Source organism: Xenopus tropicalis, chromosome 8 (genome assembly GCF_000004195.4).
Source record: "Xenopus tropicalis strain Nigerian chromosome 8, UCB_Xtro_10.0, whole genome shotgun sequence".
NCBI lineage: Eukaryota > Metazoa > Chordata > Amphibia > Anura > Pipidae > Xenopus > Xenopus tropicalis.
Window position 1 is genome coordinate 123,989,022 of NC_030684.2, and position 16,248 is coordinate 124,005,269.

The 16,248-nt window shown below is 36.4% G+C and overlaps 1 protein-coding gene across 1 annotated transcript in view; it reads right to left on the minus strand.

Moving 5' to 3' along the window:
• Positions 1-829: 829 nt before the first annotated feature.
• Positions 830-16,248, minus strand: part of LOC100485985 (extracellular calcium-sensing receptor) — a 53,057-nt gene continuing 37,638 nt past the window's right edge. Inside the window, exon 5 of the mRNA XM_031891770.1 lies at positions 830-1,737. Within this exon, the coding sequence (XP_031747630.1) occupies positions 830-1,737 (908 nt within the window). The remainder of the gene's footprint in view (positions 1,738-16,248) is intronic.

Sequence of the window (16,248 nt, forward strand, 5' to 3'; positions counted from 1 at the left end):
CCATAAAATCCCACGTTCTATACATTCCTATGGGATTTTTAGAAGCGTATTTAGCAGTGAGTGAAATAATTCACTATAGGAATGAATAGAACATGGGTGAGTTTTTATGTATTAAGCTATGAATTAACATTTTGATTAATCTGCCCCTTAGTGTTTAATTATTTTTGAAGTAGACTTAAAGTAAGAAATCCAAATAATGGAAAGATCACTTATCAAGAAAACCCCAGGTCCTGAGCATTTTGGATTACAGGTCCCATACCTGTATAAATGTGTTAATTTTATAGTAGACTGCAGAGTAAAATAAAAGAACAATGCAGTGATTGGTTTGAAAATTGTATTACTTTACCCCAGTGCATTCTGTTTAATGTAAAAGACCCCATAGACAATATATAATATTCTGTAAGATTACTCCTTAAACTTCACTATGCTTATGTGTCAGATATATGGTACATTCCAGAGATAAAGCAGGAGAACACTTGTGCATATTTGTTATAGTGTGTAAGCCAACATCACTGGCTGGTGATGCTGCCCATAACAATCAGATCTTTGCTTTTGTTTCAAATCTTATTGCTTATTAGTTGCTATGGGCATCATTTCCAGTGATGTTGGCTTACACACTATAATAAATATGCCCCTAAAGCAAAAAAGAGTTCTAAACAGACATCAAAGATGATTTTATTTTATTTTTGCACCTATGCTCATATATAATGAAAAGTGTAAATATGAATGTTACAAAATCTATAACATCCATAAATACAGAAACAATTTATATGTATAATTATAGTAAATTGCAGATGAGTTAAGATGCCCATAGTCTAAACTGTTTCCCTCAGTTTCTCGCATTTCTCCCTGTGATGTACTGCCTGTTGTTCATTTCTGGGTGCAGTAATATTATATAACATTTTGGGGAAAAGATGCAAAAAAGACACCCAGCACTTGAAGAGAGAATGGCAAAGATTTCTACTGCCACTGTCTGTTTCCCCTTGGTACTGAGATAAGCAGGTATAAATGTCACCCAAACACTGGCAAATACCAACATACTGAATGTAATGAACTTGGTCTCATTAAATGTGTCAGGAAGCTTCCTAGCCATAAAGGCAACAAATAAACTAATTGAAGCTAAGAGACCCATGTACCCCAAGACACAAGCAAATAACACCCTGGACCCTTCATTGCACTCAATCACTATTATTCCTATTTCTGCTGCCATATTGAACTCTGGAAATGGAGCGTCTGTGGTCAGCCAAACTATGCATAGAATTATCTGAACCATGGTACACACTGGGACAATATAAATGGGTATTCGTAGTACCACTAGTTTCTTTAGTTTACTGTCTGGATTTGTAGCACTAAATATCATTACGACAGTGATAGTCTTTGCTAGTATGGTAGAAACGCAAAGTGAAAAAATGACAGCAAACATGACCTGGCGTATCATGCACATTATCCGGTTGGGTCTGCCAATGAATGCCAAGGAACACATGAAGCCAAACATGAGGGAGATGAGAAGTAGGTAGCTAAGATCTCTGTTATTTGCCTTCACTATGGGGGTATTTCTTTTGATTATAAACAGGCAGAACACTGAAAATGTAAGGAGACAAAACAAGACTGAAATACAAGCTAAAGCGGAGCCCAGTGTCTCTTCATAAGAAAGGAACTGAATGAGCTTTGGTAGGCACTCTTCTTTTCTGCTATCAGGCCATTTGTCTTCTGGGCACTTGAGACATTCACTGTCATCTAAAACAGAAGAAATACTGTATGTTACAGATAAAGCAAGGGGAGTGGAGGGAAGCAGTTATCATATAGGATTGTCATGCTGGGGACCTTCCCAGTGTGTGTGCAAAAGAAGTGAAAAGGTACTGAGACAATGGCTCATAACATTTTTGTTAACAAGTCCAGTTGTTTTAGATTTATTTATACTAGATATACCCTGACCTGGATGAATAAAAATCTTCATAGTCATTTGTGGGGTTGTTTTTGGTGAATAATCAGAATAAGTTTAATAATCTCCAGTTCCAACTTTGTTGCATAATACATCATGCAAAAATTCATTTTGTCCCACAAAAAAAAAATTGAGTAGTAAATTCCCCCAATGTTTTACTAGGAATTAAATACCCCCAATGTCTGTAAATCTGGTCAAACTAATTTACTGTATACAATTAGGTTGAATCTGCTCAAGGTTTTACCCATGGTATCTGTCTATGTCTACAATTATTAAATATTATTGTTACAAACCATATGGGTTGAGAATCTCTCCTTCAGAACATGGCAGACAATCAAAGCAGCAGATCTTCTGCCCCTGAATTGCAGCTCTTCTGTAGCCTTTGGGACATGGATCACTGCAAACTGAACTCGGGACCTATACAATTTGTTACAGAAATTAATTAAATTAAAAAAAAAAAATAAGGCCTTTGAAGTAAAGAAACATCCTACAGTTTAGGATGATAGAGGTGTTCTCTCCTTTGCTGGCCTTGAAATTAAGGGCCTTGCATTGTTTCTAAAACCATGAAGCAAAGATCTTCCAGTTGTAAAAAGGATTATTTTTTTTTGTAAAAAGGAGTATTTTTTTGTTCAGACTTGGCGCAGTTTTGTGGGGAAAAGATTGCTTTTTGTTTTTTTTTCCAAGATGAAATTGTATTTTACCACAAATTGGAATCTTTAAAAAAATTGAATGTTATTAGATGCTCCCTCAAATCTGTGAGAACTTGAGCAAAAATTGTAAAGGAGTATTATAGGGGCAATGGTACATTTAGGTGTTTGGTCGCCCAAGCATTTTATAGCTTCCTTTGTGAGACAATGGGGATTACCATGCTGAAACTGCTTCCTATTCATCACGCATTCAATTTGTTTCATTTTTTGCCATTTAAGAGGTGATTTATTATTATTATTATTATTATTTTTTTTTTGCTTAATTACTAATTTTGGCATTAAATGCACCAAATGAAGAGCACTAGACTGTCCTGGCATCTTTATTTCATTTAGTTGAAGTAGGCATTCTGTATAGAGCACAATAATTTGCCTGTTGGTGCAAATCATTTTGCCTGATGGGGGTGGATAATTACAGTGGTTGATACTTACATCAGCATAAAGCATGTGCATATAGTACATACTCATGCAACAGTTTTAAACATAAAAATAAAATACGTACATGGATGTGCCCTCCGTTCCATAAAATCTTATTTAACCAGATATTAAGTTCTTGGCCTTTGGGAGAGCCGGCATCAAAACTGCCAATATGGACATACATATTAGTTCCATTAGGAAACAATTGCCAATTTAGGATATCCACATAGACAGGAACATCTCCATCCCCATCAAAATATATTTGTTTCCCTGCGGTGTTATTGAAGACAACTTTCTTGATGTAATGAAGCAACTATAAGGAAAATGTGACCATTTACCATTTGTCTTTGAAAGGGTCACAAAACATTTTGAATTTAAAGTAAAATAGCTTCTGTTGTCAATTGATGTTCTCCAAATGAAGGTTATAGGATAATATGTTTGACTATAAATCATGTAACAATCTAAAAGGTCCACACACATTTTAGGTTGTGAAAGTCTATAGTCATCTCATTCTAACTAACTATGTCTTGACTGTTATATATTAATTTCTTATAGGGATTCTGTTGTATTTCTCAATTACACTGTTTACATAGCAAATAACTGACACTACCATTTAAAAATGTTATTATTGAACCAACTTATGTATTTTTTTTAGTTGTAATATTGGTGTGTAGGTGCCATCTTAGTACATTGTGCCTGAAGATGGAAGAAGCCAGTGATACACAGAAGAATTACTTTTAGATATTGTTTCTTCTACTCAGTATAACTGGAGGAGTCCCAAGCCGGACTTGGATTTGATACTATTGAGTGCTATTCTGATACCTACTGGGAGCTGCTATCTTGCTCCCTTCCCATTGTTCTGCTGATTGGCTGCTGGGGGGTGGGGGGGATATCACTCCAACTTGCAAGGCAGGAGTAAAAAGAGATTGAAGTTTATCAGAGCACAAGTCACATGGCTGAGGGCAACTGGGAAACTAACAATATGTCAGATTTCAAAATTAAAAATAAAAAATCAGTCCACTCTTTTAAAAAATGAATTTCAGTGCAGAATTCTGCTGAACTAGTGCTATTAACTGATGTTGTTTTTTAAAGTTTTAAGTGTTCCCGTGAATTAATCCCTTTAAACAATATTGTGCTGACATTACCCACCACTGTGAAAAAAACTTTTTTCAACCTCTAATTTATATTACTAATTACTCGCAATTAAAATGTATCCAATATCAGTTTACTATTATTCTATTTTAAAATGACATTGAGTTTAATTGATTCACTCATTTTATAATATCAGACACACAGTTCTGCTTCACAGAAATCAGCCCCAGAAAATGTATAATAGAAACCACTAATGAATTGATAAATCTCTAGTATTGGGTGGGTCTGTCACATTTCATTTGACTATAATTTTTTTTATTTTTTTTTTCAATAAATACAGTACCTGCCAAGGCCGGTGGTTATAAATATCAGCACAAGATCCATTCTTGAAAGGCCCTTTCCCTGGGACACAGTTCTTCATCTGGTGCAAAGCATGAGCTACTGCAAAGACTGCATTATGTGTTCTATATGTGTATTTAAAGTTATAGACATCATATATATTGGGATCAATACTGTCCAGTCTCTCCTCTCCTGTGCACCAAACAATGTCTTCTTTAAGCAGTGCTGGAGATGTATTATTGACTGTATCATTTCCTGGCCAAATACAGTGAAAAGCAGTCTCCCAAAATGTCTTCATGTAAGGATCATCTGGAAATCTGGAAGGATGGATGCTATAAAGAAACTCCTTTAACCTTGGTATTTTCCCATTTTGAGCTGCTATTGCAAAGCTCCCATTTAAGGTTGTTAAGATGTCAGTCCTAGGGAAGTCAGAGGTAATGGACCAGCCTGATGTTCCCACCCACACTTTGTCAGTGATATTGTGAAAAGAAGCCTGTTCCATTAAAAAGACAAGGTTTTCTATGGTACAGCATAAAATGATCACTGTTGCTCTGGATCTCTTGACAAGACCAATGATACGGTAGACAGACTCCATGGAGCTGATTATAGGAAGTGTCTCTTGAAATGCAATGCATCCACCATTCTTCTCTATTTCTCTAGTTAACAACTGAGCCCCTGATCTCCCCAAGTCATTATCTGAGCATACAATACCCACCCAGGTCCAGTTAAAATATTTAACCAATTGAGCAATGGCAAACCATTCATAGTCACCATTATACATTGTCCTGAGGAATGATGGGAACTGCATTTTATCACTTAGTAAAGCTTGGCCTGAAGCATAGCTAACCTGTTCAAAAATAACAAAAATAAATATATAGAACAACTGTCTTCTCCCTGAGCAAGGCTGTTATTTATGCAGATACATTTTTAACATACTTAATATGGCCTAAAAAAACATTTGTCTATTCTGTAAAACCATTCAGCCAACATTGATGATCCAGAAGCAGGGCTATAAACCTTTTGTTAACAACAACCATGAGAATAAAGATTTGAGCTGAATAACCCCTGAAAGATAAACACTATTCATGGATCATCTCACTTATCTCAACATTAATTTTCATTTTCATCTCACTTACCTCAACATTTTATAATAGCATTTTAGCATTTTAAAGATATCTGATCCTGTGTTTTTTACTTGTAGTCATTTGAGTGCATTAACATAGCTGCAAAGGGGTAATGTACCTGCGGATATCTGTACAATCCCAAGATCCTTGCTAGGGGCACTGAGGCCTTAGAGGGCATGTCACCAATAATAGCCAGTGGCATAATATCCTGGTTGCAGTGAAAGTTTGGCACTCCATTTTTTGCCCCTGACAAAATCCATGTTGCTCCCATTAATGACCGTACCTCATTGTAACATGAATCATAGAGTTTGAAGCCCAGCGTTATATTGGGCAGAAGGTTATTTGATTCATTGATTTTCAGTATTGCAAATACCATTGCAAGAAGGAAGCGATAATATCTCATATGAAACCTGAAAAAAACACTGATATTATACAGTCATACTGCACAGTCCCTTTTAGTGCAATAGCTTTCTTTTTCCATTTTTATTTATCAGTTAGAACCAGGCCATGTATCTTTAGAAATGTGTGCATAAGACATGAATGATAAATAAACAGAAATGGTAACTCCACTCCTAACCAAAACATATAGCATTTATTTTTAACCCCCCACCATGCACATATGTGGATAGATAGATAGACAGACAGACAGATAGATTGATAGAGAGACAGACAGACAGACAGATAGATAAACAGACAGATAGTGGTTCCATCTTATTGGACAAATTTGCTCTTTCAACTATCAGTTCTGATTGACCAGTAATCATTGCAATAGCATAGAAAAGGCTACATAACCCCACACATGGTTTACATATAATGATTTAACACTCTATTAATTAAACCTGAGTCCATGATGGAAGTAAGTTAAGCAACAAAGTACAGCAGTGTCAGTTTTGCACTATATACCCCCTTAATATATCAACTAGCCTTTCTATTTCATGCAGATTTTTCAAAAAGGTTATAATATATTATACCCAATGCTCTAACTGACATTAGAACAACATACCTGCTGCACTGAAGAGGCTGTGGGCATTCCCTATAGGTTATTACAGGATGTGTTGCTTCCATGTGGACAGAAAACAGACCACCAAGTATGATATCTCCAGTCATTGAATAGCCAGTAACACCTTCAGTGGACAGTCTGCACCTCTCTAATGGAGTTTCACAAACACCCACTTTATACCATAACGGCATTAGGAGCAGGTATAGATGGCAACGATAGATGGAAGTTAGATAAATGCTCATTTTGTTTGTTGGTGTTTTGTTTGGAAGTCAAAGACAAGAAAATCTGAGACTTATAAATATATATAGTGAAGGAATGAAAAGGAGTTGAGATTCATGGAACAATTGTAGTGGAAATGTGATACTGTATGGTAAATACATGTTAATGGAATGGTTTTTAGACATCATGCTATAAAATGCAGTAACAAATACAGTCATAGAGTATACACACTGTGGTTATACAATGCATTTCCTAATGGTTTTATGTGGTCAATAGTGAAATTCAGCAGGCATGGATTCGCTGTGAATGTCCACGTTTCGCCATTGGAGGATTATTTCACGAAACAGGCGACAATATTTGCTGCAGAAAAAAATCAATGCGTATCCAAAAATTGTCGCCTGCGTCAAAAGAATTGTCGCACCTCAAAAATAATTGTCTCGCTCATAAAAATAATTGTTGTGCATCAAAAAAAAAATTGTCTCTCATCAAAAGAATTGTCTCGCGCATCAAAAGAATAGTCTCTTGCATTAAAAAGAATTGTCTCTCATCAAAAGAATTGTCTCTCATTAAAAGAATTGTCTCGCGCATAAAAAAGAATTGTCTTTCATCAAAAGAATTGTCTCTTGCAACAAAAAGAATTGTCATGTGACAATTTTTGTTGCCGCTCAACATTTTCACCGCTTTGCAAATTTTTCATCATTTCGAGAATCTTTTGAAAGATTTGAGAATTTTTTGGCAAAGCGAAACGGGACAGATTCGCTCATCACTAGTGGTCACATACAACAGTTTGAATAGTATTTAAAAACAACTGGTTACATAGTTACATAGGGTTGAAAAAAGACCAGTGTCCATCAAGTTCAACCCTTCCAAGTAAATCCAGCACACCTAACCCACACCTACCAATCTATACACTCACATACATAAACTATAAATACAACCACTAGTACTAACTGTAGATATTAGTATCACAATAGCCTTGGATATTCTGATTGATCAAGAACTCATCCAGGCCCCTCTTAAAGGCATTAACAGAATCTGCCATTACCCCATCACTAGGAAGGGCATTCCCCAACCTCACTGCCCTCACCGTGAAAAACCACCTACGCTGCTTCAAATGGAAGCTACGTTCCTTTAATCTAAAGGGGTGGCCTCTGGTGCGTTAATTGTTTTTATGGGAAAAAAGAACACCCCCATCTGCCTATAATCCCCTCTAATGTACTTGTACAGAGTAATCATGTCCCCTCGCAAGCACCTCTTTTCCAGAGAAAGCAACCTCAACCCTCACAGTCTAACCTCATAGTTTAAATCTTCCATCCCCTTAACCAGTTTAGTTGCAGTCTCTTCACTCTCTCCAGCTCATTAATATCCTTCTTAAGGACTGGAGCCCAAAACTGCACTGCATACTCAAGGTGAGGCCTTACCAGGGACCTATAAAGGGGCAAAATTATGTTCTCATCCCTTGAGTCAGTGCCCTTTTTTATACAAGACAGCACTTTATTTGCTTTAGTAGCCACAGAATGACACTGCCTGGAATTAGACAACTTGTTATCTACAAAAACCCCTAGATCCTTCTCCATTAAGGATACCCCCAACACACTACCATTCAGTAGATAGTTTGCGTTTATATTATTTCTACCAAAATGCATAACTTTGCACTTATCAACACTGAACCTCATTTTCCAGTTTGCTGCCCAGTTATCTAATTTTGTCAAATCGCTCTGCAAAGCGGCAGCACCCTGCATGGAACCCTGCATGGAACAGCAAAAATAGAAACAGTACTGTCTATGCCCACCTCCAGGTCATTAATAAACAAGTTAAAAAGCAAAGGACCAAGGACTGACCCCTGCGGTACTCCACTAACAACACTGGTCCAATTAGAAAATGTTCCATTTACCACCACTCTTTGTAATCTATCCTTCAGTCAGTTCTCTATCCAATTACAAATATTATGTTCTAGGCCAATATTCCTTAATTTGATCATTAACCTTCTGTGAGGTACTGTATCAAACGCTTTAGCAAAGTCCAAGTAGATGACATTAACTGCCATTCCAGCATCGAGGTTCCTACTCACCTCCTCATAAAAGGCGACTAAATTAGTCTGGCAAGATCTGTTACGCATAAAACCATGCTGGCACAAACGTATAGTATTGTGAACTGCAATGTATTCAACTATCCTATCCCTTATTACCCCTTCCAAAATTTTTCCTACTACTGATGTCAGACTAACAGGCCTATAGTTTTCAGGCTGAGAACAGGATCCCTTTTTAAATAACGGCACCACATTAGCAATCCGCCAGTCTCTCGGCACCATGCCAGACCTCAATGAATCCTGAAAAATTAAGTGAAGAGGTTTGGCAATCACAGCGCTCAGCTCATTTAATACCCTGGGATGAATCCCATCCGGCCCTGGACCTTTGTTTACCTTTACATGTTCAAGTCTCTTTTGAATTTCCTCCTGAGTGACCCATGCGTCAGTAGCTAAATTACTAGAACTGGGCATATTAAAAGGGAAGCCTTCATTATCTGGCTCCTCAGATGTATAGACAGATGAAAAATAAGAGTTCAAAATTTCAGCTTTTTCCCCGTTCTCATCAACCAACTTATCCCCCCGTGATAATAAGGTTCCCACCCCTTCTTGCTTCATTTTTTTACTATTCACATAATTAAAAAATAATTTTGGATTCTTTTTACTCCTAGCTGCAATATCCCTTTCCATTTCTATTTTAGCTTGCCTGTTCCATTTTCCTTCTGTGTCTAACCCCATGAAAAGCCTTTCCCAGTTGACACATTGCAGAGATGCCCTTATACTGGCAAAGTCTGCACGTCTAAAATTGAGCGTTTTAGTTACTCCCTTATAGAGCTGTCTCTGCAGCTTTATCTCAAAGGAGACCATGTTGTGATCACTGTTCCCCAGATGCTCACCCACACAAATGTTAGAGATGAGTTCATTATTATTAGAAATCACCAGGTCCAAAATAGAGTCATTCCTAGTAGGTTCTTGAACCGCCTGAAATAAAAAGTTGTCATTTAGCATATTTACAAACCTACTAGCTTTTTCTGACTTAGCCACCCCATTACTCCAGTCAATGTCCGGATAATTAAAGTCCCCCATAATAACAACTTGACCCAGTTTTGAAGCCTCCTCCATTTGCAACAATAGCTGGGCCTCATCCCCCTCATCTATACGGGGTGGTTTATAGCATACACCAATGACCATTTTCTTTGTGACTTTCAGCCCTACTGAAATTTCTACCCAAAGAGATTCGACGTTTTCATTGGTAATGTCTTTATTACATGGCTTTAAATCTGACTTTACGTAAAGAAATTTACGTTGTGAAATGAACCAGGGTGTAGGCCACTATTGTAGCCAGCTAGATCTATTAGTGAGGTCAGTTGCTGTGGCATACAATGTAGGTTACATGGAGGGTTCAGCTGCATGATAAGCAAGACCAAAAATATGATAATGAAGAGAAGTAATAATATTTATTTTTTAAATTTTTAAACCTTGATTGTTTTTGGTATTCTGTCACCAAAAAGACCTATTATAAGATTTCAACAAACATTCTCATTCTACGTTATTTGCAATACTATACAGTTCATTATGCATAAGGCATAATGAAATCACAGGTGAGTGTCAGGATTAGGCGCTGCCTAGACAGAATAGTCTGAATATATATGGTGGTGCAAAGATAAAGGCAAAAACTGGGAAGGTTATACATTTATCTCATGTGGAGTGGGATTGGTTTCATTTAGCTGAAAAAAAACTAACATAAGGCATAATTTGTAGTGTCAAAATTGTATTTCTGTTTTCCATTTGTAAACCTAATTAAAGTCATTTTGAAAAGTTCCACAATAAAGTAGCAGATATGTACAAAATTCAGAATTTGGCTTTCGTTTCAAACCAAATGTAGACTCTCAATACTATATAATGTTAAACGTCTATACAATTGATAGTGACAGATGTTTGTGCACAGATTAAATTGTTTTTTTTGTTTTTTTTATTTTTTTTTATTTTTACAGATTAACAGATTCCTAAAATGATGGACTTGAATCACTGCTCAAGATGTTGAAGAAGTGAACGCTCCTATAGGCAACACAGTTAAAGATAAAAACGACATTTATTTCATATAATAAAACTACGAAAAGCATGGTTTTAATATTGTTAAAAAAAAACTTATATCTTCAGCCATGTTGCCTATAAATGTGCTTTATTCTTAATGATTTTGAATTTTTATCTCGCCCCAAGCTACAGGCTCGGAGCAATGTACCCGGGCCACTGATATACGGTAAGTTGGTTTCTCTTTCTGCATGCTGGTTTTGAACTGAACTGATACTTGTTTAACTTACGAAACAGCCCTGGGTTATCTTTCTTTTCACAGAGGAATTCTTTATTTATTTACCCTTTGAAGCATTGTTGCTTTCAATTAGTCAATAGTTTGTTCATTTGTAGCTGTTCAATTTTTTTTAAGCTATATTCTCACAATTATTCACTCCCATAGCCATTGTCCATGACCATAATACAGAAATATTGTTCGTTCTTAAAAAGCTCCTGATTCACTGCATTCATTTGTATAGGATCAGATTTTAGAATTGTGTGGCTAATTAATAAATCCGACCCTTCTATAGCAATGCAAGTATATGCTTTCTGGAATTGTCGCAAAATACTATTACTCATACCTGTTTGTTGTATCAAACTTCTTTATTATTACTGCAACGTTTTTGCTTATATATCTATATCTACTTTTACTTTTATGGAAGTTACAGTTTAGCACTTAAATATATATTATCTTAGAGTAGTTTTCATGGAAAACCTTGCACCACAGACCTAAAACACAACAATTTAAAAGCACCAAATCAACAATTGATTGTGGAAGCTTGGTCTTTACCTTAAAAAGAACAGTTCCTTAGGAGTTCCAAAGAAATGGATAGATGAAGTGGACTTCTGTAACTGTAAAGAATACAGGCAAATTAACTATGGAACATGAAGGTCTCCTCTTATCTTGTTTTTTTTGGTTAAAGCCCAAGTTGAAATGCAGAAAGAGAGATTTACAGAAAGTTTTATATTGGAACACTGATCTAGAAGACTCATGGGGTAGGTGAAGAACAATTATAATCATTCAAAGTAAATTACCAGGATAGCCACTGTTATTATGAATATGACAATAATTAGATAATCAATCAATAGGGACTCATGATTAAAATGGTTTCTTGGGAAAGCTTTAGCCTACACATGACATTTTTGCCAGTCTACTCTGGGGATGAATGTGAAATATATTTGCCATATAGTAATATGCAATATGTACTGAAAAAAATAATTCATAATAGCAGTTGGACATGGAAAAGGTTCAACTAAATTTGGTTATATTTTGTACAAATACATTGCACATAATGTTTCATATTATAATAACACACAGGGTTGTTATTGCATAAAATTGGAAATTAGAATAATATGGTTGTTGGCTATGTACTATGGTGACACATTGGAAATTGCATTGCACACTGAATTGCTGCCTTATTCACTTTTTTTGCTGTAATATGTGTTGTGTATTGTCTGTTCTTTTATGGGCCTGTAACTCGGGCCCAGGAGAGAAGAAAGGGTATATGTTATTATGTATTGTGATGACACATTGGAAATCAAAATTGTATTGCTGTTTATGTACACTGTATGCACTCTTTGTTAAAATACGTGTTGTGTATTGTCTCTTTTCATTTGGGGTCTGAAACTTATCAATTTTGTCCCACTGTGTTAGTATCTTATGCAGTTGTGATGACTATAAAAAAATCTGAACTGAACTCATTCTGCTCTAGCAACTTGGCATCAATCTTAGACGGCCATTGACCATCTCTTGCGTGGAAACCGTTTTGAACAACTGTCTGTTACTGTTGTTTTTACTCTGTTAAAGCGGACCTGTCACCCTAAGAAATAAGTCCAAATTATTTTCTATATTGTTAGTTGAGCAAATTAAACTTTACTTACACTATATAAATAATATAAATCTTGTTTCCTTCCGTCTTGGAATTACTCAGTCAAAGCAAGCAGGCAGGCACCATTTTGTGGACACTGTTATTAAGGCAAACTTTGTATCATGCCAAAATCTTGTTTATGTGCCAGTATGGGGGACCAGATGCCCAGGCCCATGCACTGGCTACACAGTTAGATGAGGAGGAGGGAGGGGGAAAGTGAGATGTGCAGTGACATCTAGGAAGTGCTGAATGGAAAGCTAAAGTTATTGTCTGCCCCGCCTCTATGCCTAAGGCATAGAGGCGGGGCAAGCAATATATGATTGACAGCTGTGATTCTTAAATGCCTTTATAATGGGTTTGGATGTGTTAATATAAAAATGAATTTGGGTTTCATGCTTAACATGAACAGGACTTTTATTATACAGATTTTCATGTCTGGGTGACAGGTCCACTTTAAGTGCTCTGACATCAAATTTGTTGTGCTTAAGCTCCATCTGCCTTTGAATTGACTCAGGCCAGTAGTGGCCAATTTAGTATAAGTATTAATTATATATTATATATTGTATGTCACTGATGAGCTAGAAAGGAACAAGTCTGTAGTTTAACATGCATTTTCTTTAGGTGCTTTGCAATCTATTTAGTTATTCATTTTGACTTAACTGAAATATATTAAATATTGTAAAATGAAAGGGTCTCTTTGGGAAATGATATCGAGGGCCACCTTGATAGAAAAGGGTCATAAATGCACACCTGTTGGTGTTCATATAGAAAGTATTTCTTCCTGGAGTTTAACTGCACTCTGCACCTCACACTGGATAACAAAACACAGCATATGGTGCAGAGTATAGCAACATTGAGCACAGGCCTTATGGCAGGGGGTAAGTATGAGGCTCCATTTCAACCTGTGTATGCTGCCACTGCCTAATGTGTGTCTGAATAGCATACAAATTAGGGAAGGGGTGGGAGGGAATTCCAACATGACTACAGCACTGCAGAACACAGGCAAGACTCTATTCATGGGGGTGGTTTTGGTTTCTGCCTTTTTAAATCAAGCTCAAAAACCTGCAGCAAAATGGCTAGAATAATAATGCCCATTTTTGTACTTTGCACCCTTCTTTCTTTGTTGTAAATGAGCCGTGGTAATTGTAATATTATAAGCAAGTACTGATAGATATGTTCCTAGTGTCTCACCTATTAGGCCTAGGCAGTACTGGAGATCTCTAGTGCTTTGGTAAGCTAGTCCAACCCTATACCTACATTAGCTAGTCCATTAGCTGGAATGGACTAGCTAATGTAGGTTCTGTCAAAACCAAATCCAAACAATTAATGCCCTCTACAGTGTTCTAAAAAAAAAATAAAAAATAAGATTCTACTTGGAGAGGTGAAATATAATCAGAGATAATGTCTAGAAATGATCCACTTTCCAGGCTAGTGTCTATATGTGGTTGCGGTATCATTAATGAATGCCACTTTATTCTCCATAGTTCCTAGAAAAGAGAATCCCAGTGGTTATGACACATGGGGGATTTTTTAATCAAAATGTGGATGAAAAATTCTCTGTATCGTCTAGTGTTTTCCTATACAGTTTTATATATTTAAGTCAATTTAAAAGTCATAAAAAAGCATGGTAATTAAGAGTTTTGTGTTCCCAGTTTGCATGGTGGTTTAAGGTTGTATCATTTGTTATTTTATTTCATTATTATTTATATAATAATAAAAATAATATTATTTATATAGCACCAACACACTTCCGCAGTGCATTGACATAGATTATACATCATTCACAAGAGCAATGAACATTTTCTTTTTACAGATAATTAGATTTCTAATTACACATAACAAAAATTTTCATACCTTGCTTGATTTTTTATAAGCGAAGTATAGAAAAGATACAATAAAATTCTATAAAATAATGTTTTATATCAATGGAAATCATATTGCATTGTAATGTTTTACTCCACTATTGTAATGTTTTACTCCACTTTTTACACAGCATGATAAATATACCCCAAAGACTTCAAACTTTTAGTTAGAGTCTGCAGTTATATTTTGTTATTGTATTTACCTTCGATTCTGCACCACAACTCATAACACAAGCAGCACATTAACCCTTTTAGTGCCACAGGACGTAGAATCTACGTCCTGGGTACCAAAGTACCTAAGTGCCACAGGATGTAGATTCTACGTCCTGCTGCACTTCCAGATTTGGGAGCGAAGAAGCGGCTTTTGAAGCCGCTTCTTCACTCCCCGCTCGTTCCCCAGCCTCCAGACAATAGTCAGAGGGGGGGAACGAGTGGCCCCTGGGGTGCGATCGCTCAGGGGCCCCATAAGAAAAGCCGGGCACGTGCAATCCGTGCCTGGCTTTCACGATCTCCTTCTGCCTTTCTCTGCTCCCCCCTCTGCTCGCCCCCCTGCTTCCTGCCACTCCTACTCACTGCCGGACTGCTGCCTTTGTGTCTCCCTGCAGATCCACAATCTACTGAACAAGTAAGTGGCAAATACACACACAAACACACATACACACACATAATACACTAATAATACACTAATACATACTTATACTCACACTTACATACAAACACATACATTTTAGGGGAGTTGGGGGATTTCAAACATTCAGAGCACTTACACTTACACACACTTGTACTTGCACACTCACACACATGCACACAAAACACATTTACCATGTGTACACACTCACTTACACACAATTTTTTTTTATCGCATCGTTTTTATTCTTGCCTAAAAAAAAAATGTTTTATTGCCATTGCGGATAGTTTATTCGCTAACCGCACTGCGCAATACCTTTTGTGTATTATTTTGGTGTTTCTTTTGCATTTTCTGTGATTTTGGTGCATTTTTAGGTATTTTATTGCATTTTTAGCCATTTTATTGCATTTTCAGTTATGCATAGTTGTTGTTTGCTTGACTTTGTCTGTAAAACTTATTTGCCCAAGCCAAAATACTCAAACTGTTATTCTGACCGCAGATATTATTATGCAAAAAAAAAATATATTTTTTTTATTTTTATCAATTTTATTGCATTTTACATTGTTTTTTATTACTTGTCTTTGCACATGGATATTTTGTCTGCTGTTTCAATTTGGCATCCTGTGTACCCCACATAGTTTGGTAAATCTATGCATATTGGGCATCAAACTGTTCAGTAAACCCCTGGCGTTCATACTTAGGGGCTGATTTACTTACCCACGAACGGGTCGAAATGAGTCCGATTGCGTTTTTTTTCGTAATGATCGGTATTTTGCGATTTTTTTCGTATGTTTTGCGATTTTTTCGTATGTTTTGCGATTTTTTCGGATTCTTTACGAATTTTTCGTTACCAATACGATTTTTGCGTAAAAACGCGAGTTTTTCGTATCCATTACGAAAGTTGCGTAAAAAGTTGCGCTTTTTTCGTAGCGTTAAAACTTACGCGAAAAGTTGCGC